General features: G+C 37.0%; 5 protein-coding genes across 12 annotated transcripts in view; all 5 read left to right on the forward strand.

Annotated features, from left to right (window-relative positions):
* Positions 1–1171: 1171 nt before the first annotated feature.
* On the forward strand, positions 1172–3841 carry LOC122823673 (oocyte zinc finger protein XlCOF6.1-like). The gene is made up of 2 exons (XM_044103542.1): positions 1172–1623; positions 2173–3841. Exon 2 carries the CDS (start codon positions 2187–2189, stop codon positions 3402–3404), a length of 1218 nt encoding a protein of 405 aa, XP_043959477.1. The 5' UTR covers positions 1172–1623; positions 2173–2186; the 3' UTR covers positions 3405–3841.
* Positions 3842–5177: 1336 nt separating this feature from the next.
* Positions 5178–13661, forward strand: LOC122823670 (gastrula zinc finger protein XlCGF57.1-like). Of its 4 annotated transcripts, XM_044103535.1 has the most exons (5): positions 5178–5974; positions 6966–7313; positions 10083–10237; positions 10323–10543; positions 11332–13661. In XM_044103535.1, the coding sequence occupies exons 4-5, from the start codon at positions 10426–10428 to the stop codon at positions 12795–12797; spliced, it is 1584 nt and encodes a 527-aa protein (XP_043959470.1). In that variant the 5' UTR covers positions 5178–5974; positions 6966–7313; positions 10083–10237; positions 10323–10425; the 3' UTR covers positions 12798–13661. The 4 variants fall into 4 exon arrangements, with proteins under 4 accessions (XP_043959470.1, XP_043959472.1, XP_043959471.1 ...); XM_044103537.1 differs by lacking the exons at positions 5178–5974; positions 6966–7313 and adding an exon at positions 9328–9510; XM_044103536.1 differs by lacking the exons at positions 5178–5974; positions 6966–7313 and adding an exon at positions 9915–10024.
* Positions 13662–15675: 2014 nt separating this feature from the next.
* On the forward strand, positions 15676–19988 carry LOC122823672 (oocyte zinc finger protein XlCOF6.1-like). Of its 2 annotated transcripts, XM_044103539.1 has the most exons (3): positions 15677–16231; positions 16332–16568; positions 17038–19988. In XM_044103539.1, the coding sequence occupies exons 2-3, from the start codon at positions 16451–16453 to the stop codon at positions 18150–18152; spliced, it is 1233 nt and encodes a 410-aa protein (XP_043959474.1). In that variant the 5' UTR covers positions 15677–16231; positions 16332–16450; the 3' UTR covers positions 18153–19988. The 2 variants fall into 2 exon arrangements, with proteins under 2 accessions (XP_043959475.1, XP_043959474.1); XM_044103540.1 differs by having other exon boundaries at positions 15676–16568.
* A 260-nt stretch (positions 19989–20248) lies between these two features.
* On the forward strand, positions 20249–23220 carry LOC122823674 (gastrula zinc finger protein XlCGF57.1-like). 4 transcript variants are annotated; one of them, XM_044103546.1, is made up of 3 exons: positions 20249–20655; positions 20759–20992; positions 21537–23220. In XM_044103546.1, exon 3 carries the CDS (start codon positions 21779–21781, stop codon positions 23201–23203), a length of 1425 nt encoding a protein of 474 aa, XP_043959481.1. In that variant the 5' UTR covers positions 20249–20655; positions 20759–20992; positions 21537–21778; the 3' UTR covers positions 23204–23220. The 4 variants fall into 4 exon arrangements, with proteins under 4 accessions (XP_043959481.1, XP_043959478.1, XP_043959479.1 ...); XM_044103543.1 differs by having other exon boundaries at positions 20759–20915; XM_044103544.1 differs by having other exon boundaries at positions 20759–20906.
* A 22-nt stretch (positions 23221–23242) lies between these two features.
* The window catches only part of LOC122823675 (gastrula zinc finger protein XlCGF57.1-like), a 3538-nt gene continuing 1431 nt past the window's right edge, over positions 23243–25349 (forward strand). The window contains exons 1-2 of the mRNA XM_044103547.1: positions 23243–23502; positions 24562–25349. The exon at positions 24562–25349 is cut by the window's right edge and continues 1431 nt beyond it. Coding sequence (XP_043959482.1) covers positions 23385–23502; positions 24562–25349 — 906 coding nt within the window. The 5' untranslated portion in view covers positions 23243–23384. The remainder of the gene's footprint in view (positions 23503–24561) is intronic.

Below are 25349 nucleotides of genomic sequence, written 5' to 3' on the forward strand. Positions count from 1 at the left end.
ACAAACTGTTTAGTGGGCTTATCTTCCAACTTATCTTCCAACAGCAAGATAAGTTGGAATTAATATTTTTCTGGGACTTCAGGCTCTGATCCTATAAAGTTAGCTAAACGCAGAATTTTACTCTTTCAATGACTTTCAGTCTCTTTTTCTTGTGTAAGAGAAATGTTGGTTTGCTGATCTGACAAAAAAAAAGTACACGTCTGTTAAATTTCTGGAGGGTTCATTATTTTTATATAAGAACAGGACTTTTCCCACTGTTTCTGTTTTAAGATGGTTTCTTTTTTGGCTCCCCAGCCTCGGAAAACACATAACTGACGATAAAAAAGACTCTTTGTGTCCAATGTGGCGTAGTTTGTCATCCATCATGTGATTTTCAGCAAGTAGAAACAAGGATGCAAGTGGGATGACAGGCCTTAAGGTAGACCATTGTAACATAAAATTGCATTTGTCTGATGATCTGATTACGTTCTAGATGTCTAAAAATTTGTTTTGACTTGATTCAACATTTTTACTATCCTGAATTGTAATTTAAGATATATGAATTTAAATTCTGGCAAGTAATAAGAAGAATTGAAGATATCTTCAATTACTTTATGAAGGATCAAATGTCTTTCAGTTATCTCAATTTGTCATTTGACTAAACAGATCAATTATTCAATAAATCAGTAATATCATTTTGAATAGTCATATTATTTCATGACAAGAAATAGAAAAGGTGTAGATTTTAAAATATTCAAGATATTGTGTAATTTACTAATCTTAAAAGAAATTTTGACTGACCAAAATTACAGTTCCAGATTGATGCAGTCTTGCAGAAATATCCCCAGGCGCAGTGTGGGTGGATTTATTTGTTTGGCAAACTTCCCATTGAAATAAAAACTTAAGCCTGAAAAGAAACACATTTTTTATTCGGAAAATTATATTTTGGAAGTGAAATTGGAAGCTGGGTTTTTCTCTAGTGTCAGTGAGTCTCCATGAACTGAACCGTGGATGTTCTGTTCTTAGCTGACAGGAGTAATACTGTGTTTAATTTTTCCTGTTTAAATATAGGCTACATTCATTATTTTTTTACTTTTTGACATTTTATGTTTTGTTGTGAAATCTTAATGGGTTGAAGAGGAAGTGTCTTTTCGAATCAGATCTTTACTTGTCATTCATTGGTCAATGAGAAAGAAGTAACCGGAAATGGAAACGTTCGCTTGACTGACTCGTTTCCGAAACAAGAAACGTTTCAAAGTTTGTCTGTGAGAGCCTGTGTGAGGATTTCGCTTTTAGATTTGAACCGCTGTGATTATTTCCAGACGAAATTAGCAGTACAGAATGTCATTAGTCTTCATCAGCAAAGCGAAATAAGTATTAGCCGCTGTGTAGCTAAAGCAGCTAACAGCAGTGAGGTAATTAGTGTTAGTGGCTTTTAAGCCTTTTACATTTCGTAATGTAGTGCCACAAGAAAACATTGACTTACTGTGAAGGTTGAAGACAACTATTGCGAAGACCTTCATCGTCTTCAACCTGAGACGATAAAGGTTGAAGCAGATGAACCTGGAGGGTTCAGCTTGGATCCTCCTGTACCTGCAGCGTCCACATCAGAACAAGTGGAAAAACAAGACAGCAAAGATCCCAGTGAGTGAGACACATCTGATCATCTGTATTGGAGCAAATAAGCTAAGGCTGGATGTTGTTGTTTTTTAGTTTCAGTTCACAGTATGACTGTTTGAATTTCTATTCTCAACACTGTCGTCTTCAGATCTGTTTACTAAGGCCAACAGAACACACTGTTTTATTGTCCTGACTTTGGTAGTTTATTTTTTTTAATCCTCTGTCTTCTGTCAGTCTTTATGCTGAAAGTATATTTGTATTTTCTTTTAAAAGACTTGGTTATGTGAAATCTTGCAATCATTTTCAATCTATGTCGCAAGTACTAGTATTCACTTTTAACTAACATGGTCGTCAAAGCAAAGCCCTTGGTTTATGAAACAGGAGAACAACTATTTCTCCTAGTTTTCCCCACACAATTAACTTAACCTTTTTGGAGGAATAAAACCTTACAAGCTGAAATATGAGCAGGTTATATCCCTGCTCTACTTTGTATCTTTTGCTAAATTTCTAACATCGTGTGTTATAATGCAACCTATTTGCCTTTCAAAATGTCCATGTCCATGTGTGTTTCAGAGATAACAGTCCAAATGTTGATTAAAGCAGAGGTTCCCCATGCTGGCGGTTCCAGTTTTGACCAGCAGGATCCTGAACCCCACATAAAGGAGGAAGAGGAGGAACAATTGATCAGTCAGGAGGAAATGCATGTTTCCGTGAAGAGGGAAGATGAAGAGAAAACTGAGCTATCAGAGTTTCTTCAGATCAAAACTGAGGACAAGCTAGAAACAGAAGATCCAACCAGCAGCTTAGCTGAACAGATTGAATCAGAACCTGATGAAGAGGAGTTTGGAGGATCAGAACCAGACAGAATCCAAGATCCAGGGGGAGTTTCACAACAAAGTAATATGATGGTTCAGAAAAAAGGCATAAGATCTAAATTGTGTTCCAAACGTAGGAGACAGATTGGATTTGAAGCTGAAGATAAACCCTTTGGTTGCATTGTTTGCGGCAAAAGATTCAAACGCAAGACTCACATTAAATTGCACATGATGATTCACTCCGGAAAGATAGAGTTCAGCTGTGATCTTTGTAGAAAAGGGTTTAAAGAAAAGACTTCGCTTCTTACACACATGAGACTCCACACTGGAGAGAGGCCATTTACTTGTGATGACTGTGGTAGAAGGTTCCATGCAAAGAGAATCCTTAAAACTCACCTGAAGGTCCATTCAGAAGAAAAACCCTTTTCTTGTGATGTTTGCAGTTCAAGATTTAAAATGAAAGAAACTCTTAAAAAGCACATGCGGATCCACCTCAAGGAGAAACCATTTGTTTGTAGTGTTTGCAGTAAAGGATTTTCACAACAAGAGAATCTAAAGAGTCACATGCGTGTTCACACCGGTGAGAAACCGTACATTTGTAACGTTTGTAGTCAAGGATTTTCTCTACATCAGACTCTAAAGCGACACATGTTTGTTCACACGGGAGAAAAACCATTTGCTTGCAGTGTTTGCAATAAAGAATTTTCTCGACAGAATTGTCTGAAGATTCACATGCATGTCCATACAGAAGAGAAGCTGTTTAGTTGTCATATCTGCAGCAGAGGATTTTCACGACAAGCCTATCTGAGAAAACACATGAATGTTCACATGGCAAGATTTGGCTGCAACTACTGTAGTAAACATTTTGTGAAGAAAATAGATTTTCTGCAACATATGAAGCTCCACGCAGAGAAGAGCCCGTTTGGCTGTGATGTCTGCAACACCAGATTTGATCAAAAATGTAATCTAGAAAATGACGAGAGAAACTGATGGTAAAACATGAACCATTTTAATAATACGGAGAGCCAAAGAAAATCATAGATGTTCTTGAGGTCACCAACTAACAATGGTTATGATAGTTGACTAATCTGTCAGTGTGTTTCTAGTAAATCAATGATTTTGTTAACCAATCTGTGCTTTCTGTGGGTATGCCATCTGTTTTCAGCACTGATACATGTGTCACTCCTAGCTTACAGGTCAGCAAAGTTGTGAATTGCATCTTGGTGCTTTTAAGATAAATAATACCCAGAAAGTTCAATCAATAAATCAGCAAAAGAAGAGCTCTGTCAAAAATAATTTTATGTTTCAAGTTGATCTGTACAGGCGATGTAAAGGGGTAACAATGGCGAGTAAGATGCCTTCTGATCTGAGTTATCTTATGTTTCCTGTTTTCACATTTTCTCAAACATTAAATTATGGAAAAGTTATATTGATGATTGTTTTATTATGGTCCTGTTGAAAATGTTCTGTAGTCAAGTCACTGTCATAGACATAAATAATGACCAAATCTGTAAAATATCAGCTTTTTGGAAACTGTCAACATAAAGAGCAAAAATTCTGATTAATGAAACTTTAAAAATCAAAAATATTCCACCTGAGATAACAATATTGAGGAAATATTGGCATGGGATTTTTGAGAACTATCCTTAAGTGGTGTGTAAAAATCAAAATATTTAAATCTTCCCCTATGATATTACTTTTATGGTTCATGTGCTCAGTGTAATTTCCCTTACAAAGATACTGCAGATGGACATCTAATCACCAGGAAGTTTAGAGAAACAATTTTTAGTTCAAAACATGTTGCCCATCTCAAAAATATGAACAAAAAACCATAATAGCAGGCCATAGACATTGCATGCAATCTGCAAAATTCATTAGCAACACATTTTAACGAGTCTTACTCACTGAGATAAATGAATTGAGCACCTTGGAGGTTGAGATGTAAACAAACGTTTTTATGTGTACTCATTGCAGACATTAGACCCACAAGATCTTTAATCAAGAACATTATACAGAGTCATCTTGTAAATAACTTGTCATGTGAAGCTGAGAATACATATGCTTCTGTTGAGTCTGTTTTAAATGTTTTTAAATAATTAGGAATACTTAAAAATGTATAAAATGGCAACTAGAAAATAAATATAAAGCATGACAATACTTTGCGGTTGTTGTTTTTTTTAACCATTTCATTAAATTTTTATAAATTCTGTGAATTTTGTTTTGTAATTAGAGAAACTAAAGAAAACTAAACTAAAAATGTTATCTTGTTGAAAATTGCAGTTGGTCTTTTGTGATGAAAATGACATTGTTAAATTTAGGCATATCTGTACAGCTAAAATGTATCACTGTGGAGTGTTTATAGGTAGGTCTGTGATTTTTTTTGCTATCCAAACTTTAAACCCAAGTCAGATTCCTTGTTTCCATTGAGCGACGCGGTCAGTGCGGTTCAGTACCCAAATGCCTAATGTGGAGTCAAACTTGTACACATACGACGATCTCATGTTCATTTTTCCAACAAGGTACACAACTGTTAATTTAATTACCAAACTTCTTATGTGCAGTCATGAATATGTGTTTCAGTGTTTCAAAACGGTTTAGTCTTAAGACTGAATTTGACTATTTGGAACTATTTTGACTTTTTAAAATAGTCAAAATGTCAAACCTACAAATGTCATATTTTTCTGTTTGAAAAGTTTAAAATAAAAAATATATTATAACATTGCTTTTAACGTTTTAATAGTTTATTCATATCGATGTTCTTTTCTTGTGAAACTCTTACGTTTTAAGCAGGAAGTAGGTTTTCACAGACGAACTTTACTTCTCATTCATTGGACAATGAAGGGGAACTAGTCAGATGGTTTGTTGTTAGCTTGACTATGCGAGTCCCAATAGAAAAACGTATTATTTAGGAAAACAAATGCACAATTTATGTATTAGTCGCTACTCTAAGGTCTTCGTGGGGTTACTATTTATAGATGTTTATTTGCAACCGCAGTGATTATTTCTCCCCTCGGTTTGCAGTATAAAATGTAGCTAGGCGGCATTAGCAAAGTGAATGGACTGTAAAGCTCTGTGAAGCTAAAGCTGCTAACAACAGACCTAATCAGTCTCTCTGAGGTTGACGCAGATAAAGTTCATGGTTTAATACAACAAGACTAGTCCACTCTCCGAACTGGTGAGACTGTGGAGAAGACAGCATCAGTGGATACTTCCTCTAAGCCTCGTAATCCAGCCGAGGGCCGAGAGACTGAGGAATGGACCCAGAAACTGACCAAGGTGTCTCGAATTATTTTCTCAGTTCTCCTTTTTGTATCGGGTGGTGATTTTTGTCCGATTCCAGTTTGAGGCAGCAAAAAGGGATGCGAATGAAACCCTAATTTACTATAACACGTGAAGGCTGAAAACAAGCATTGTGAAAAGGAGAATCCCAGGTGGAGCGATGATGACTGAGATGATGAAGGTTGAAGCTGATGAACCTGGAGGGTTCGGCTTGGAAGCCCCCATGGCTGCAGGATCCACATCAGAACCGGAGGAGGAAACACAAGACAGCAAAGATCTAAGTAAGTGACACACATTAGTTTGTCTGCAGTGGAGCAAACAAACTGGGTGAAAGTTACAGAAGGGTTGCTGGGCTGTAGGTGGAAAGAGCAAAGCATCAGTAACCCTAAGTGATGAATATCCTAGAAGCATACCAGCAGAGGTAGAACACACCTTGACTTTCTAAATCCTCCAGTTGTAATGTGTCCACTGCTTGGCCAAATAGTAACCAGGCATAAATTAACTAGTTATGCAAATACGCGAACAAAATGTCAGCCAAACTTTGGAAGAAAGCTTGATATATTTTATAAAACATCCCAAAGGCAACAACGTTTTAAGTTTTATTCTATTCACACTCCACCTGACTAATTCTGAGTCTGGTTAAAATGTTAAACAAATTTCTGTAGGTCTAGAAGCCTCCCCACCAGCCCAGAAAGTCACTTATTATAGCTTGTCAATTATTCCAGTTTTATATTTTATTTATTTGGATTCCCATTATGTCTTGGGTAAACAGAACATGTGCATTAATATATTCTAATCATTATTTTTTTTCAAACACATTTTGTTTTCATCGACATTGATATTTTTGTCAGTTGGTAACATTTTGACCTGTATCTGATCAGAACTTTTATGTCCAACAATGTTTCTTTTTAAAGGACTACTATAGTTTAGTTAGAAGTCTCAATTTGTCTCCAAACAGATCAACAGTGTCTGATTGAAATTAGCTATGTGTCTGTTGTAAATGAAGCAGCTGTTGAAACAGATTATTTAAAGTGACCAGAGGCAGACTTCCTGGTTTTTGTTGATTTATTTCTTGTTTGGAGTGAAGGAGAATAAAGTAGAGAAGGTTTACGTCCTCAGTTTTTAAAGCTATAACATCACCTCCTCATGTTCAATTTAAGGACATAATTTTCCAGGACTATAACCCACCATCCACAGAAGTTTAAGACTCTTCTTCACATTTTCAACTTTGTCGCCAATCAGTAATGTCTGTCTGTGCTCCAATGTTCCCAGACCTTCAGATTGTGGTGGTTAAAGAAGAACATTGTGAATCGTGGAGCTCCAGCTCCAACCAGCATGACCCTGAGCCCCCCCAAGTAAAGGAGGAAGAAGAGGAACTGTGGATCAGTCAGGAGGAAGAGCAGCTTATTGTGAAGACTGAAGATGAAGAGAAACCTCAGTTATCAGAGCTTCATCAAATGAAAACTGAAGGCAACACAGAGACTGAAGGTCTGAGCAGCAGCTCAGCTGAACAGAAGGAAACAGAACCTGATGGAGTCGACTGTGGAGGATCAGAACCAGACAGGAACCAAGATCCACAGTGTTCTTCCAAACAAATTAAGACGACTGTTCACAAAAGAGGTAAAAGATCTAAAATTAGTTCTAAGCTTACAACTCAGAGTGAAGTCCAAGCAGGAGAAAGGCCATTTGGTTGTGATGTTTGTGGCAAAAGATTCAAATGTAGAATTCATGTTGATTTCCACATGAAGACTCACACTGCAAAGAGAGACCATAACTGTGACTTTTGTGGTAAAGGATTTCAAGACGACCATTCCCTACAGACGCATGTAAGGGTTCACACTGGAGAGAAACCTTTCGCTTGTGATGATTGTGGGAAAAGGTTTCATGCAAAGAATATTCTTAATAGTCACATGAAAGTCCATTCAGAAGAAACATTTCCTTGTGAAGTTTGTGGCTCAACATTTAAAAGAAAAGAAAGCCTTAAGAAGCACATGTGGACCCACACTTCACAGAGACCGTTTGTCTGTAGTGTTTGCAGTAAAGGGTTTTTGAAACAAGATCATCTAAAGGGCCACATGCGTATTCACACAGGTGAGAAGTCGTTCATATGTAGTTTCTGTAGCAAAGGGTTTTCACTGCAACACAATCTGAAAAGACACATGGTTGTTCACACGGGAGAGAAACCACTGATTTGTACTGTTTGCAGTAAAGGATTTTCACAACATTTAGATCTGAAGAGACACATGCGTGTCCACACAGGAGAGAAACCCTTTATTTGTAGCGTTTGTAGTAAAGAATTTTCAAATCCCGGAGGTCTGAAAAAGCATATGAATTTTCACACCGCAGCGTTCAGCTGTAATGACTGTAGTAAACATTTTGTGGATGAAATGCAGCTGGAGCGACATGCGAGAGTTCACATAGAGGAGAGACCATTTGCTTGTGACGTCTGCAAAAGCAGATTTAATCATAAGTGTCACCTTAAAAAGCACATGCGAGTCCATTCTGGAGAGAAACCATTTATTTGTGGAGTTTGTAGTAAGGGATTTACATTACAGGAGAATCTAAAGAGACACATGCGCACTCACACTAGGGAGAAACCATTTGAGTGTAGTGTTTGCAGTAAAGCCTTTTCGCAGCATGGAAATCTGAAAAGACACATGGGTGTACATGAAGGCTGCCACTCGTGATTATTTAGATGGTTGACAAATCGCTCTGTAATTTCCCAGCAGTCTTTATTTTGCAGATTGGGAGGAAGCTGCTGTCATGAGATTTTTTTTGGATGCATCTCTGATCCAACACCCTCATCATCATGGCATTCAGCTCCAGGCATGTTGGAAAAGGGATGCAACTAAATTAGGCACTCCCTCTCTGCAGAACGATATAAATTCTCACAGTAAGTTGAGACATGTTTAAAAAAAAAATACAATTCCTCTGCAGCTGTATTTAAATTATGGTTAAGCAAAATAAATTTTTAATACTATTAAACAGTTATTACTACTAGAGAACACAATCAGAGATTCAGAGCCAATTTCTGATCCTTGGGTTCAGAAAAGCATATGTGAACCGATCATTTAAAAATCTAATCATGTCTTTCACTCATTTGCTGTTTAAGCAACTAGTGATGGTGCTGTTGGTTAAATCATTGATGTCCTTTGACTGTTTCTCTTTAAAAAGCCAGTTTGGTGCTCTTGTTCTGTGTTGCTTCTGTCTTTGGTCACATTGCTCATGTCTGTGTTTTGTTTTTTATTGTGTGAGAATTGTTGACAATGTTCAACCAATGAGTGATGTTTAGTGCCTAACCAACCTGAACGTTAATCCTTGTTTCAAATATACTGCCTCTCTCTCAGAGCTCTTTTCAGAAAGTAACAGCTATGCTTTCTAGCTCTCTGTCAACATAAATTATTCACACGACTACAAGACAATGGGCTTATTTTAGTTAAAATAAGCTCTTCATAAAGCACCAGACATTGGGATGCCAAATGAAACTTGGTTCCCAATAGTGTCTCTTTAAGCCACAGGTGTCAAACTCCAGTCCTCAATGGCCGCTGTCCTGCAGTTTTTAGATGTGCCACAGGTACAAAACACTGGAATGAAATGGTTTAATTTCCTCCTCCTTGTGTAGATCAGTTCTCCAGAGTCTTGCTAATGACCTGATTATTCTATTCAGGTGTGGTGCAGCAAAGGCACATCTAAAAGTTGCAGGCACCCTTGAGGTCTGGAGTTTGACACCCTCTGCTTTAAGCTAAAATGATCTCAATCAACATTCTGCATAGTAAAGTGTGCACACTAGATGTTACCTCATTAATACGTCCTCCTGGTAGTTATTCACTTTTTAACTCGCCTCTTAAATATTAACTTTCTTGTATAAAAACATGTTGTCTTAATGAGTTTATATAACTTTCTATTGCTAAGTATGTTAAAGTGTGTATAATAAACATATTTAAAAGCTGTTTGGATTGAATTTTGTTTAGAATTTGATATGAAATTGACCTATTTGTTCAGTAAAATGCCTTTAGATGACGGTTTTAGTGAATTCTCATCATTATAACCTTGATTGCATTATTGTGTTTAAAAGGACTATGTGAATATTTATATCACTCCATGATATTTTGAATTGGCATTGAATTAAGTGAGATCACCATCAGTGGAGTGTGTGCTCGTTACTTACAGGTGATTCTTGAACGTAATACTAACAGTTAGTACTGTAAACCCGGGAGAGTGGTCACGTCTTTCCGGAAGTCAGCTGGGTTCCTTTCCTGATCACTGATTGGTCAGTGAGAAGAAAGGAACCGGATGCAACGATGTTAGCTTGACTGGCAAAATCCCGACAGGTAAACGCGTTAAAAACCTTGGTACATGGTTGTTTCAAAACTATCTTATTGTGTCTAGTTTGCTGTAGAAGATGAAATCAGCAATTAGCAAGGTGAATGGACTTTCAGCTAAAGCAGCGAACCGCAGAGATTAAATAAGCGACGTCCATCCTTCGACTTTGTGAGGCTGTGGACACCTCCTTGTCCAGAGTGGACCCAGAACTACTGACCAAGGTATCAGACTTTAATCTGCAGCATCTCCTCAGCTTATTCTAACACTTTCCTCCATCAGATGATTTGTGTCTGGTTCTACTTCCAGGAAACAGAAAAACAAAAGATACAGGTTACATGACTGTAACCATAACCTATTCGAACATGTAAAGCTTGCAAACAAGAATGTTTGAAAGAAGAATGGGATAAGGATGTCTGAAATGATGAAGGTGGAAGCAGATGAACCTGGAGGGTTCAGCTTGGATCCCCGCATACCTGCAGCATCCACATCAGAACTGGAGGAGGAATCACAAGACCGCAAAGATCTCAGTAAGTGAAACATATTATCTAGATTGAAACACTGACTGGAAATCATATAATGTTTGCTGGACTTCAGAAAGAATTATAGTAATAAATGTAAGTACCAGATTCAGCTTTAATGGCCAACATTGTGTGCACAAACAAGATATTTGACTTTAGTTCGTGTAAATATGTTTCTATGTTGGCAAGCAGGCTGGTTCTACACACATTTATGAATACTATAATATTTTATTTAAAACCAACAAATATACTTTTCTTATTGTTAAGGAAATCTTTTTGTCCCTCAGAAATATTTTCTGCATAGAACGTCTTAAATGCTGTCTGATTATTCTTATTATTAATCCAACCTACATGATGTTGGTGTTTATGTTAACGTTAGCTGAGGATAGGCACCAGCAACCCTCCCAAACCCATTAGGGACAAAGGGTGATTAGAAAATGGATGGATGGATGAACAACTCTTTTAGAAACTAGGATACCTGACAATTGCCAAGGACCAATAATTGTAGGACAGTAGTTTGACATGTCAATCCAATGATTAGAACAGCAGCCTATCAAATGCAGGCCATGTTTTGTCAAAGGAAACAGTCAGTACATCCTGCTTAGTTTCATATGAACTAATAATAAAGCTTATTTGGCCTGCATTTATTGAGGTGACAGAAAGATGGCACTTGGGATTGTGATTGACCATTTAACTTGATTATATGTTGATTAACTTAGAAAAAAAAACCTACTACAGTTGTTCTTCAATGGATTTTAGTTTATCACTAATATCCTTGTGTGTTTCATTGTTCCCAGTCCATCAGATGTTTGTGATTAAAGAGGTTCCTCTTGACTGGAATGCCAGTTTGAAGCAGCAGGATCCAGAGTCGCCTTCTGTAAAGGATGAAGAGGAGGAACTGTGGATCAGACAGAAGGAAGAGCTGCTTACCGTAAAGGTTGAAGATGAAGAGGAAACTCAGTTATCAGAACTTCACCAAATAAAAACTGAAGATAGCAGACAGACTGAAGCCCCAACCAACAGCTCAGCTGACCAGATGGGACAGACACAGCATGAAAACAAGAACTTCAGAGGACAGGAACCAAACAGAGATCCAGTTGCTGTTTGTTGCTCTTCCCAACAAAGTAAGATGACACCTAAGCTTTGTTCAAAGCTTACTGTTCAGATTGGGGAAAAGCCATTTTGTTGCAGTCTTTGTGGCAAAGGTTTTAAACGCAAGACATCAGCTAAATTACACATAATGACTCACATTAGAGTAAGAGAACATAGCTGTGATCTTTGTGGTAAAGAATTTAAAGAAAAGGTTTCTCTTCAGACTCATATGAGTGTCCACAGTGGAGACAGACCTTTTGCCTGCGACGTTTGTTGTAAAAAGTTTCATACAAAGAAACATCTTAAAGCTCATATGAAGCTCCATGTAGAAGAAAAACATTTTACTTGTGATGTTTGCAACAATAGATTTAAGGTTAAGGAGAGTCTTAAAAAACACATGAGGAGCCACACCTCAGAGAAACCATTTGTTTGTAGTATTTGTAGTAAAAGATTTTCTCAACAGGATCATCTAAAGAGACACATGGGTGTTCACACGGGAGAAAAACCATTTATTTGTAGTATTTGCAGTAAAGGATTTACACAACAAGTCAATCTAAAAAGTCACATGTGTGTTCATGCAACAGAGAAACCGTTTATTTGTACAGTTTGTAGTAAAGGGTTCTCACAAAAAGAAAGTTTAAAGAGCCACATGCATATTCACACAGGACAGAGACCGTTTATTTGTAGTGCTTGTGGTAAAGGATTTTTACGGCAAAGAAATTTAAAGAGTCACATGAATGTTCACACTGGTGAGAAACCGTTTGTTTGTGGTGTTTGTAATAAAGGATTTGCTATTCAAAAGAATGTAGAAAGACACATGCGTGTTCACACAGGTGAGAAACCATTTGTTTGTAATGTTTGCAGTAAAGAATTTTCACTACAAGGGAATCTAAAGAGACATATGCACGTTCACACAGGAGAGAAACCATTTATTTGTTGTATTTGCAGTAAAGGATTTCCACAAAAAGACACTTTAAAGAGTCACATGCGCGTTCACACTGGAGAGAAACCATTTATTTGTGGTGTTTGTGGTAAAGGATTTTCATTACGAAAGAACTTACTGAGACACATGACTGTTCACACGGGTGAAAAACCATTTGTTTGTAATGTTTGTAATGAAGGGTTTTCTCTGAAAATTCATCTGAAAAGTCACATGCATATTCATGCATAACTGCCTATTTTAGAAGTTCAAATACACCTTAATATGCATTAATTCACTCACTGGAAACCATTTTAGCAATACCACAGAAGCTAACTTTGCCAGTCTTCCTTATTTGTGCTCGTGGGTGTACAGCCAATTAGCAACAAGGAAAACGAATGCAGAACAACTGACTAATTGTTTTGTTAGCTAACTACTATACAAACCATCAAATGTATTAATAGTCTATATTAGCCACTCTCAGTACAACTTTCCCAGTTCGGAAAAGTTGGAAGGTTTTGGTTGGTAAATGGTGCTTTAGGTTCAATCGTTGAAGTGGTATGGGTGGTATTGTGGTATAAAACGTCAGTTATTGGTTTCATGTTGTCACATTCATCATTATTTAAGACATTTTGGCAATGTCCAACCAATGAGAACTGTTTAGAACCTAATCATCTCAATGCCAACTCAAACGGTTAATCCTAGTTTCAAATGGTCCACCTCTCTAGCAAAGCTCTTCTCAGAAACTAACAGCTGTGGTTTGTAGCTTTATATCAGCATAATAAATTTACATGACTACAAGACAGTGCACTTTTCTTTGTTAAAATCAGCTCTTCAACAAGCTCCAGTCATTAAGATGCTTCATTGATGCTTCATAATACTGTCTCTTCGAAATGATCTAAAATGTTCCGAATCAGACAAAATGAAAGGTGGATACCAGATACTATTACACTTATTACTTCCTGCTAATAGTTATTTACGTCAGCTGTATTTTTCATTCTAGTCTTTATTAAAAATAGAAAATGTTCATGCAATCTGGTAGAAACATGCTGTAATTAAAGGGGTGCTGTTGTGTGAAATATGTTAAAACTAATCTAATAAAAGCGCGTCAAAGCCGTTTGTATTGATGTGACTAGTTTCTTGTGAATCGGACCTGTGTGTCCTATATTTAACAAATTAGCAAATATGTAGTTATAAATATAAGTTCAGTTTGTATATGACGTGTTTTGTTGAGGATGTTTATTAGCTAAAATTCAAGCTGTAAACTGAGAATATCCTGCAGTATTGTTTTTTATTTACAAGATTTTATCCATGCTTCTACATTGAGAGGTCTGAACCAATCTGCAGTCAGCAGGAAAGAACCAGTAAGATCTTAAAATCCAATTTCAGACTTTGAATACCAAAACCATCAAGATATCAATCTGACTCTGAGTGTTTTCATCCTTTACTTGGATTTTTTGTGGTCCTTTATTTTCTGACTTACAGGCTAAATGTTTGCTGCATTACTTGATTGCAACAATAATTTTATTTAAATTTTAGATTTTATTTGTTTGACAGGATTACCTACAATCGCATACTTGAATGACACTATCTGTGTTGGTCTGAACAGATTACAGTAGGTTGTAAGCTACAGGTGGGAGTGTGATACTGATGAAGAGGAGAAGAGGAAGTATGAACTAAACTAAGTTTTGTCTCACTGTAGAAGCCTGGATATTAGGGAGGAATTTGAGCTGAATGAGGTCAGTGATCAACATTACTGAAACACAGGACTGAGAAAACCCTGAAAACACAGAAATCAGAATCTTCTTGCAGGGCTGTGGTCACCACAGACCAGCTAACAGCATTAGATCTTTCTGCAGCAAATGCACAAGACCTGAAACTATTTTAATTTCAAAGAATGTTTTATTTATTTATTTGGATAATTTCCAAAAAATATTAATTGGTATTACTGTTTGTAACTGCAATATATATACACAATTATTGACCCTAATGTATCTAATTTTACCTCGAAATAAAGTTTCTGCAAATATTGAGTATATTTTCTGTTTAGTTGTCAACTTTTATGTGGAATAACTCCAAAAGTTGAAAGTAAACAGAAATAAAATGTTGTCATTTTTGTCAAAATGGCTTCCTCTGATTTTAAAAGTGTCAAACTTTCACCGTCGCAATGATGTGAGATGGGATTGTGGCTGTTTTGTTTGTATTTGTTCCTTCTGATCTTGTCATGTTTTAAATCCTAAAGGGGAATTATAAATCTATCTCTGAAGCTTTACCATATTTGAAGCCAGAAGGATAGTAGGTTTGATTTAAGCAAAACCTGTTCAGTCTGTCATTGTTGAATGTTTAGAACAGGGGAGATTCATATAACTTTGTCCTAGTCACACCAGAGATATTTAATAATATAAAAAAAAGGCAGGTGCTAGTTTTAAACAATGTTTATTTTAAGATCTGTTCACATAAACATCAATTTAGCTTTTGTCTAGGTGTCAGGAAATTGGAAGAAATATAGACTTGGCAACAAAAATAAATAACTCAAAAATAAGGCATCAATAAGATTCATTCTAACTTTCTATTTATCAAAATCGTTGGTTTTATTTTTCTAACATATGACAGATCATCAAAACCATCGACATAAAGACATTTATTTAAATTTATTGTGTCTTAAGATAACAAAAATTCTCAATGGCAATCTATTCAAGTTCCAAAATTGAGAAAATACGGAAGATGGTAAGGGCTGTCGGAAAAAAAAAAAACTGACTTAAATCACAGAAAAAACTAAAATTCTGCGATTAAATTTGGATTTTTTTTTCCCCCAGTAGCCCTAATCATCTTCTGTAAATCCCCTCAAATAAACACAAAACATTGAAATAATACCGGCTGTTCCTATTTCCGGCAGACAAGATGTTATGGAGATTCATTAGTGTTTGAGATCAGACTCACACTAAATGAATTTGTGAATTGGTTTGTTGACTTCTGGAAAGTTGTCTAGAAGTGTTTCTGGTCAAAATATGGATGGTTTGAGCTGCTTAAGTATACAGCTGATAGCTGAGCCTCTAGTCCAACCTGCAAAATTAAAACTGAGCTGAAAAAGTCAGCACTAAAACAGCGACCACTTTTGACACCGATGCTTAACGGAGCGTGAATTCAGAGTTTTGTTTGAAGAGCTAGAAGCTGAAAGAGGAAGTTGTTTCTCCACATCATGTTGAGCTTTAGTTGCCGCTGATTGGTCAGTAAGGAGGGAGAAACCGGATGTAGTAATATTAGCTCGTAGCTAAGCCCTGCTATATATAAAAAAACGTTGTAAAGTTTATGTTAAACAAGTGTAAAATTGATTATTCAGACTCTGCTCGATAGTCTTCGTGAAGAGACCGTCTCCAAATGCTTGTTTGAGTCGCTCTGAGTATTTCTACTCGGAGTTTGCAGCACAGGATGTAATTAGCAGTTACTAGGTACCTGAATGAACCGTTAGCTTCCGCGGATCTAAAGCAGCTAACAGCGGAGACTTAATTAGTCGGCAGTCGAGCTTTTTCAGTTTATAGTTTAGTATTTAAGAATGTCAACACTCTGAGTTTATGACACCGTGCGGAGAAGACCACATCATTTGTGGACACCTCGTCTAACCTTGTTAATCTGAGGACCGAGAGACTGGAGACAGTTACCGAGTGGACCCAGAACCACTGACCAAGGTATCGGACTCTCTCCTCTGCAGCACCGCCTCAGCTCTGCTACAGTTTTCATTTTATGATGATACATTTTGTTTGATCACATACTTGTCTCCGATTCCAGTTTCGGTAGAAAAAAAAACAACTAAACATGCTCGCTCTATGACTGAAACCCTGCTCTAATAGAACATGTGAAGATTGTAAACAAGGATTGTGAAAAGAAGAATCTCAAGTGGAGCGAGGATGTCCGAGATAATAAAGGTTGAAGCTACGGAACCTGGAGGGTTCAGCTTGGAGCCCTCCATTTCTGCAGAATCCACATCAGAACTGGAGGAGGAAACACAGGACAGCAAAGATATCAGTAAGTGAATGTACTCTAACGTATTTGCACTCAAAATGTTGTAATTGAATTGTGTGTTTTTTATGGTTTAAAGCACTTTGAAGTGCCTTGTTGCTAAAATGTGCTATAACTTTAAATAAATATATAAGTTACCTACTGTGAGCTTAATGCACACTCAAGAATCAGAAAAGGACTAATTAAATTCTTCTTAGAGTTTTTGATAATGCATATTTCCAGTCATCTTTAACCTAGATTTTGATTATTTTCAGTTTTAAGCAAGAAACTTTCTCTGCTGAGGATTTTTATAGCTTTTTACTTGGATAATTGGTTCCATTTCTGTGTAACTTATTGCTTTTTTTGTCTAGTAAGTAATTTTATTCTCAAAATAAATAAGCTGACAAACACATTTCTAAACATACCTGTCTATAGCAATACTGAATATATATGTATAGATTATTCTTAATGTTTGTATGTGTTTCTGTGTCCAAAGTCCAGCAGATTGTTGTGATTAAAGAAGAGGTTCCCCATGACTGGAGCCCCAGTTTGGACCAAGAGGACACAGAGACACCAGATATGAAGGAGGAAGTGAACGAATTGCGGACCAATGAGGATGGAGAGCTGCAGAGTGAAAATAAAGAGGAATCCCAATTATTAGAGGCTTCAGGCAGCAGCTCAGCTAAGACAAAAACGGAACGAAATGGAGAGGACCATAGAGAACCAGAACTTGACAACAACCCAGATCCAACAGGTTCCACTCAACAAAGTATGATGTTGGTTCCCAAAAGAGGTAAAGTATCTAAACTGAATTCAACACTTATGGCTCAGATTGGAATCCATGCAGGAGAGAAGCCGTTCAGTTGCAAAATTTGTGGCAAAAGATTAAAACATTTGACTTCAATTAAATTACACCTAATGACACACAATGGCAACATAGAACATATCTGTGATTTTTGTGGGAAAGGGTTTAAAGAAAAGAGTTCTCTTCGGACACATATAAGACTCCACACAGGAGAGAAACCCTTTGCATGTGATAATTGTGGTCGAAGGTTTCACGAAAAAGCAAAACTTAAAACACACCTCAAAGTTCACTCAGTAGAACAGCCGTTTTCTTGTGATGTGTGTGGCACCAGATTCAAACGAAAGGAAAATATAAAAAAGCACATGAGGATTCACACGGCGGAGAAACCTTTTGTGTGTAGTGTTTGTAGGAAAAGATTTTCGCGACAAGAAACTCTAAAGAGACACATGCATGTTCACACAGGAGAGAAACGGTTCATGTGTAATGTTTGCAGTAAAGGATTTGCTCTGAAACATCACCTCAAGAACCACATGGAGGTTCACACTGCTCCGTTTAGCTGCGGGGACTGTAGTAAGTGTTTTGTAAATGAAATCCAGTTGGAGCGACATGTGAGAGTCCACTCAGAGGAGAGGCCGTTTGGGTGCGACATCTGTAAAACCAGATTCTATCAAAAGTGTCAGCTTGAAAATCACATGAGAGTCCATTCAGGGGAGAAACCGTTTGTGTGTACTGTTTGCAGTAAAGCATTTTCCCGACTTGGAAATCTGAAGAAACACATGGAGGTACACAGGGGCTACAAGGAATGATTAATTTGATCGTAATCTAAACTGTCAGTGTTTTTCCAATCAGTCTTCGGCCTCTGCTTTCTGGGGCTGCTGGTAAGTGCTAAATTACATTATTTCACATTTTTGATGTCAAATTGCCCATTCAAAGCTTAATGACTTGAGTTCCTGCTTTAATTAGGTCAATTCAACCCCCTTTTTTCTTAGCTATTCAGAGTTGGATTTGCTGTTCTTTTTTTCTCTGGATCATTGCTCATGTCCATAACTCAAAACGTGTTTGAATTTAAGGTCATGATTTGAAAGCCAGTCGTTGTCCTTTAGGGTTTCTGGTAAAGAGCAGATTTCATGGCTCCATTAGTAATGCCAAGTCTTCCAGGCAAAGAAGGCCATCTTCATCACACTGCCGCCACCATGTTTAACTGTCATTATGATTATTCTTTTCCTGAACATACCTGGAAAATACCTTGCTGGACATCCTGCTACACAATCATCAGATGTATGTTGATAAAGCCATCTTTGAATGTGTGCAGTTGTTCCCTCCCTCCATGTGTATATATATATATTTTTTTAAAGTTGGACATTTAATTGCTTACGCTAATGAAACATTTGTGTGATGCTGAAGTAAACGTATCACACAGCGAATGGAGTTCCAGTTACAGGTCCGCTTTAGGTTTGTGTGTGTCAGGGTTCATCTTCCACTGAAGCAGAAGACTTTCTCAGCATTCCTTCTGTAAATAAGTTAACAGACAGTATTAGGAGCTGTAGGATTTCAGCTTTACAATAAACAAATGTTTTGAATTCTGAAAACAAACTCAAACATTTTAACATTTGTTTTGCATGCAATTAGTACAGACAAAATAATGTTTCCTGGAAGTTTACGTACACTTGAAAAGCTCAAAGAGGCATTTGACATCAGGAAATGGATTAGTGCTTTTCGTAAGCATGGTGACGGGCCATTTATGTTGAATTGACTGAGATGAATTTACAAAGTTTTTATTTTCTAATGGATTGTAAATAATGTAAATAACAGCATTTTACTTGTCATCCCTAACAGTGTTTCCCCAACTCATTTTCACTTAAACTTTATTTTTCAGATACTGGCAGAAGTTTTGATCGAGTTTTATTCAGTCAGCCAAAAAATTAGTCAGTCTCAGCAGAAGTAGTCTGAATTGTCAGTTTCCATACTTGCAAAACTGCCTCTAGGATTTTAATTTGAAAATGTACCTGGAGTTTGTTATTGGAACTGTGAGTACTCCCTCTTTGGATGCGTAAAGCATCTTATTGTTTGTAAATTGGGTAGATTAGAAATTAAAATGTATTGGTTGTAAGTAAAATGTGCCTAATTTCTTTTATTAATGTGATCATTCAAATTGTCTCTTCTCACTACAACTTCACTAATGTATGAAGCTTGTTCATGTCTGGTTTACTCATATCCAAATTGATCAGGCTTTCAAGTTTTGATTTTTAGTCATTTTTATTGTTTTAAGTTAAGGCTGCAAGTGTTTTAGTGCCATTTATTTCAGTTTAAAAAAAAATCTTTTTGGTCACATTTTTCACTATTATTTTGGTCTCTTTCTCTTAAATTTATTTTGATATGTAAAAAAAGATTGTTAGAAATTAGCACATTTAAAAAATGTTCTGCCCAATCAGAGAATGTTGTGTTTTCCGACAGATTGGATATGTGGAGCCCTCATTAGAATGCTGTATGAAACATGATTCCACATAGCTGAAGTATAGTTACCTCAAAGTAATGGTGGTTCACCAAATACTGTTTTTTTTTTTTTTTTTTTTTTACATGTTATACTAAACGATGTATACAGAATACTGTTGTGAAATATCTAATAAACATTTTTCAAAGCTGTTTGAACTGAATTGGATTTAATTGACTAGGCTTTAATTGTTGGTCATTGAAAGTGTCTTGAGTATTTTCAAAAGATGTTTAAGAATTTAAAGTTACGGTATGTTATGATAAAAAAGACAAATTTGGTAATCGAAGTAAAAATGAAATAAGATTTTGTCCACACGTCTAATGATAAAGTAATCTCCATTTGTTATTTTATTCTGAAAATCAATTCGTGCATAAAGGAAGTAGCATTTCGACTCGTCATTGATTGGTCAGTGAGGCGGAAGTAATCCGATAAAGCAGTGATAGCTTGACAAGCTATGTCTTGAAACAAAAACGTCTTAAAGTTTGTGTAATTGATGTTTTATACTGAATGCATTCGTGATGGTATGGCTTCCTCGTGTTTGCTTTGAACCAGTCTGATTATTTCTAACTGGATTGTGCTGGACGGAGTGTAATTATCAAAGCAAAGTGGATGGGCTGTAACCCGCCGTGGAGCTAAAGCAGCTAACAGCAGAAATCAAATAAGCGTTTTTGAAGTACAAGCTTTTAAGGTTCATGATTTACAGCTATAAGTCGAGTCGATAAGACTCTAAGGAGGACCACATCGTCTATGGACACTTCCTCTAATCCTTGTCCAGCTGAGGTCCGAGAGACTGAGGACGGTGTGAACCCAGAACTAAGGTATGAGACTCTGCAGCATCGCTTCAGCTGTGCTACGATTTACATTTTCTATTGATGCTCTTTATCTGATCAAATACTGATTTGAGTCTGTTTTCTGTTTCAGGCAGTAGTAATACAGAAGATCAAGGTTATGTGACCGAAACCTGAAGCGAGGATGTCCGAGATGAAGGTTGAGACAGATGACCCCAGAGGGCTCAGTTTGGAGCCCCCCAAACCTGCAGCATCCACGACAGAATACGGCAAAGATCTCAGTAAATTCTGTATATCTGAGCAAACTAATTTTATATCAAACCATCAGATTCAAGTGGCAAAATTGAGTTTCACCCAAGCACAAAAAGTGAGCTTTTTTTTTTTTTTAGCAAGGTTACTGATCTACATGTTGCTTTCACTGTGCAAAGTTAATGTGGACTTGCATTTTAGGACCATACGTGTCAGGTTCACATTGAACACACCATGAAATAATTATCAATAACCTGAAATGGGTGCACCAGATCATTCAAGACATGCTTGAGTCAGAGGGACCAACAATTTTGTCCATGTATACGTATATAATGGCTCTTGGTCAGAGTCCTCTCCTCAATGCCTAGAAGCCAAGGATACTCAAATGCTCCACCACACTAAGGATTTTTTTTTTGTCCAAATATGTTTCTTTTCTGCTTATCTTATTATAAAGTTGATATTTTAAGCTGTTTTTATTAAACAATCTAAAAAAAAAAAATTTAAATTTAAATACACATCTGCCATTATTACTACTAAATACTTTTTGGTTTCTTAGACTGAAAAATTTGCTTAAAACCTTTGTGATGTTTATATTATTATTATTTGTTATTATGATCATCACAGAACAATTAATGCTCTTGTATATTTGTTTTATTGTTCAGACTATCAGACGTTGGAAATTAAAGAAGAGGTTACCCATGATTGGAGCTCCAGTTTGAACCAACAGGACCAAGAGCCCCCAGTCATAAAGGAGGAAGAGGAGGAACAGTGGATCAATCAGGAGGAAGAGCAGCTCATTGTGAAGATTGAAGATGAGGAGAAACCTCAGGTATCTGAGCTTCAACATATCAAAACTGAAGACAGTAAAGAGACTGAATCTTCAACAAGCAACACAACTGCGAAGATGGAATTTGAACCTTGTGGAGAGGACAGTAGAGGACCAGAACCAGACCGAAACTTAAATTCACTTTGTTCTTTTCAACAAAGTAAGATGAAGGTTCACAAAAGAGGTAAAAGATCTAAACTGTGCTCCAAACTTACTGCTCAGATTAGAGTCTATGCAGGAGAAAGGCCATTTGGTTGCAATGTTTGTGGCAAAAGATTCAAAAATAAGACTCATATTCGATTACACATGATGATTCACACTGGAAAGAGAGAATATTGCTGTAATCTTTGTGGTAAAGGATTTAAAGAAAAGCACTGCCTTCAGGTACATATGAGGCTTCATACCGGAGAGAGGCCATTTGCATGTGATGACTGTGGTAGAAGGTTCCACGCAAAAACAAATCTTAAAACTCACATGAAAGTCCATTCAGAAGAAAAACCATTTTCCTGCGATGTTTGTAGTACAAGATTTAAAAGGAAGGAGACACTGAAGAAGCACACGATGATCCACACTGCAGAGAAAACCTTCTTTTGTAGTATTTGTGGGAAAGGCTTTTCATTACAAAAAAGCCTGAGGACTCACATGTGTCTTCACACAGGAGAGAAACCATTTGTTTGTAGTGTTTGCAGTAAAGGATTTGCATTACAGGAGAATCTAAAGAGACACATGTCTTCTCACACTGGAGAAAAACCATTTATTTGTGCTGTCTGCAGTAAAGGGTTTTCATTACGACAAAATCTAAAGAGCCACATGCATGTTCACACAGGGGAGAAACCATTTATTTGCAGCTTTTGTAGTAAAGGATTTTATAGACACGGAGACCTGAGGAGACACATGAGTGTTCATACAGGGGAGAAAGCGTTCATTTGTAGTATTTGCAGTAAAGGATTTTCACAACAAATTCATTTAAAGAATCACATGCGTGTTCACACAGGAGAGACGCCATTTGTTTGCAGTGTTTGTAGTAAGGGATTTTCCCTGCAGGAGAATCTAAAGAGACACATGCATGTTCACACAGGAGAAAAGCAGTTTATTTGTGATATCTGCAGTAAAGGATTTTCACAGCAAGGGACCTTAAAGAGACACATGAGTGTTCACACTGGAGAAAAACAGTTCATTTGTAGTGTTTGTGGTAAAGGTTTTTCAAAGCAAAATTATCTTAAAAGCCACATGGAGGTTCACACCGCACCATTTAGCTGCAATGAATGCAGTAAACGCTTTGTGAATGAAATCCAGTTAGAACGACATGCAAGAGTTCACACTGAGGAGAGACCGTATGGCTGTGACATTTGTAAGAGCAGATTTAATCAAAAGGGTCAACTTCAGAATCACATGAGGATTCATTCAGGAGAGAAACCATTTGTTTGTGATGTTTGCAGTAAAGGATTTTCACAACATGGAAATCTGAAGAGACACATGAGTGTTCATGAGGGCTGCAAGTAATGAATGTGATGGTTGACATTTACTGTTAGTACACTTTATTTGATATGGTGCTGAGTTCTTAAGTCTGACGGCAGTTTCAGGAGGAGACAAACAGAAGATCTGGGCTGAAACCTTGTTCTACTAGAACATGTGAAAGTTGTAAACAAGCATTGTGGAAAGGAGAATCCCAGATCTAGTGAGGATGACTGAGTTGATGAAGGCTGAAGCAGATGAACCTGGAGGGTTCAGTTTAGAGCCACCTGTACCTGCAACATCCACATCAGAACTGGAGGAGGAAACGCAAGACCGCAAAGATCTCAGTAAGTGGCACACATTGATTTGTTTGGATTGGGAAAAAAATATAAAATGGGTTGCAGTCTGAAGAAAGAGTTTTCAAGTGATAAATGTATTTTTCCATCATAACCTGGAGGCTTTCCTTAAACTGACATCTACTAAATTAAACTGACACTAGGACCAAAAAAATAGAATCTGTTAGAATTACTCAGTATAAATAACATTTTATATTTGAGAATGAAACGTGTTGCTGACACTATGTAGCATTTCAAGCTGACTGAAGGCTCCTACAGGAAGCATCATTTGGATCACGGCTATTTTTGTCCAGTATGAGCGTTGTTAAAATTTGGCATGAAGTTGTTTTACGACGCGAGTAATTAAGTGTTTGAAAAAGCTGACAAACCTTTGGTGAAGTTCTTATTTATTTCTCAATCGGCATAGATAAATAAGAAACCTAAATTTTCCTTAGATAGCAGAAGTTGGTATATGGGAGACGGCACCATTTTATTTTGGTGACGTGTTCTAATATGTTTGGCAGAAATTGTGAATTGTTTGGATCTGAACCAGGTTTTTTTCCTCCTTCATACAGTAGTATGACAGCACTCAACAGAGCTACCTATGTCACTGTTTAGACTCCTTTTCGACACACAGATTGCATTACTGCTACATTACTTATATTTAGCTCTGTTTCTCTGTTTAACAAGCCACTAACAAATCTGATTCTTCAATTGACTCTAAATTTTACCAGAAAGTCCACCTCTACCAGTAAATCTATGTTTTAGATTTTTCTGTTTTGTATATCTCTTTCCTGCCCCATCAATTACATTTTGAGCCAGGTTCTCCTAGAGCAGGGCTCCTCAGATCCAGACCTTGGGATTGTCTTAGATGTAAGCATTTTGAGGGTGATGGTTAAGTGGTTAACGACTATTTATATGATTGGATTGTAATGAATTGATTACTGAGCGTGCTTGTGAAGTGCTTTGAGATGACATTTATTGGAATTAAAGAAAGGGATGCATTTTCTTTTTGTGTAAATTATGTGTTTAAAAGCATTTATTAATACCTGTGTATTGAATTGTTTCTAGTCCATCAGATGTTGGTGATCAAAAAAGAAGTTCCCCATGACTGGAACCCCACTTTGGACCCTCAAGACCAAGAGCCCCACCACACTAAGGAGGAAAATAAGGAACTATGGGTTCATCAGAAGGAAGAGCAACTTACTGTTAAGAGTGAGGATGAAGAGAAACCTCAGTTATCAGAGATTCATCAGATTAAAACTGAAGACGAAAGGAAGACGAAAACTGGAGGGGAGAACTGTGGAGGACCAGAATCAGGCAGAAAAGCAGCTGTGTTACACTCTTCACAACAAAGTAAGGTGATGGTGAACAAAAGAGCTAAAAGATCTAAACTGCATTCCAAACGTGTCTCTCAGATTAGTGTGCACACAGGAGAGAAACCATTTGGTTGCAATATTTGTGGCAAAAGATTCAGGCACAAGCCTTATGTTAAGCTACACATGATGATTCACACTGGAATAAGAGAACATAGCTGCGATTTTTGTGGTAAAGGCTTTAAAGAAAAACGTTGTCTTCAGACACATATGAGGCTCCACACTGGAGAGAAACCATTTGCCTGTGATGACTGCGGCAGAAGGTTTCACGCAAAGACAAGTCTGAGGAGTCACTTGGAGGTCCATTCAGAAGAAAATCCATTTTCCTGTGATGTTTGCGGTTCAAGATTTAAAAGGAATGGAAATCTTAAAAAGCACATGAGGATCCACACTGCAGAGAGACCTTTTGTTTGTAGTGTTTGCAGTAAAGGATTTTCACAACAAATCCATCTAAAAAGCCACATGACTGTTCACACGGGAGAG

Source organism: Gambusia affinis, linkage group LG20, assembly GCF_019740435.1.
Source record: "Gambusia affinis linkage group LG20, SWU_Gaff_1.0, whole genome shotgun sequence".
NCBI classification, from domain to species: Eukaryota; Metazoa; Chordata; class Actinopteri; order Cyprinodontiformes; family Poeciliidae; genus Gambusia; species Gambusia affinis.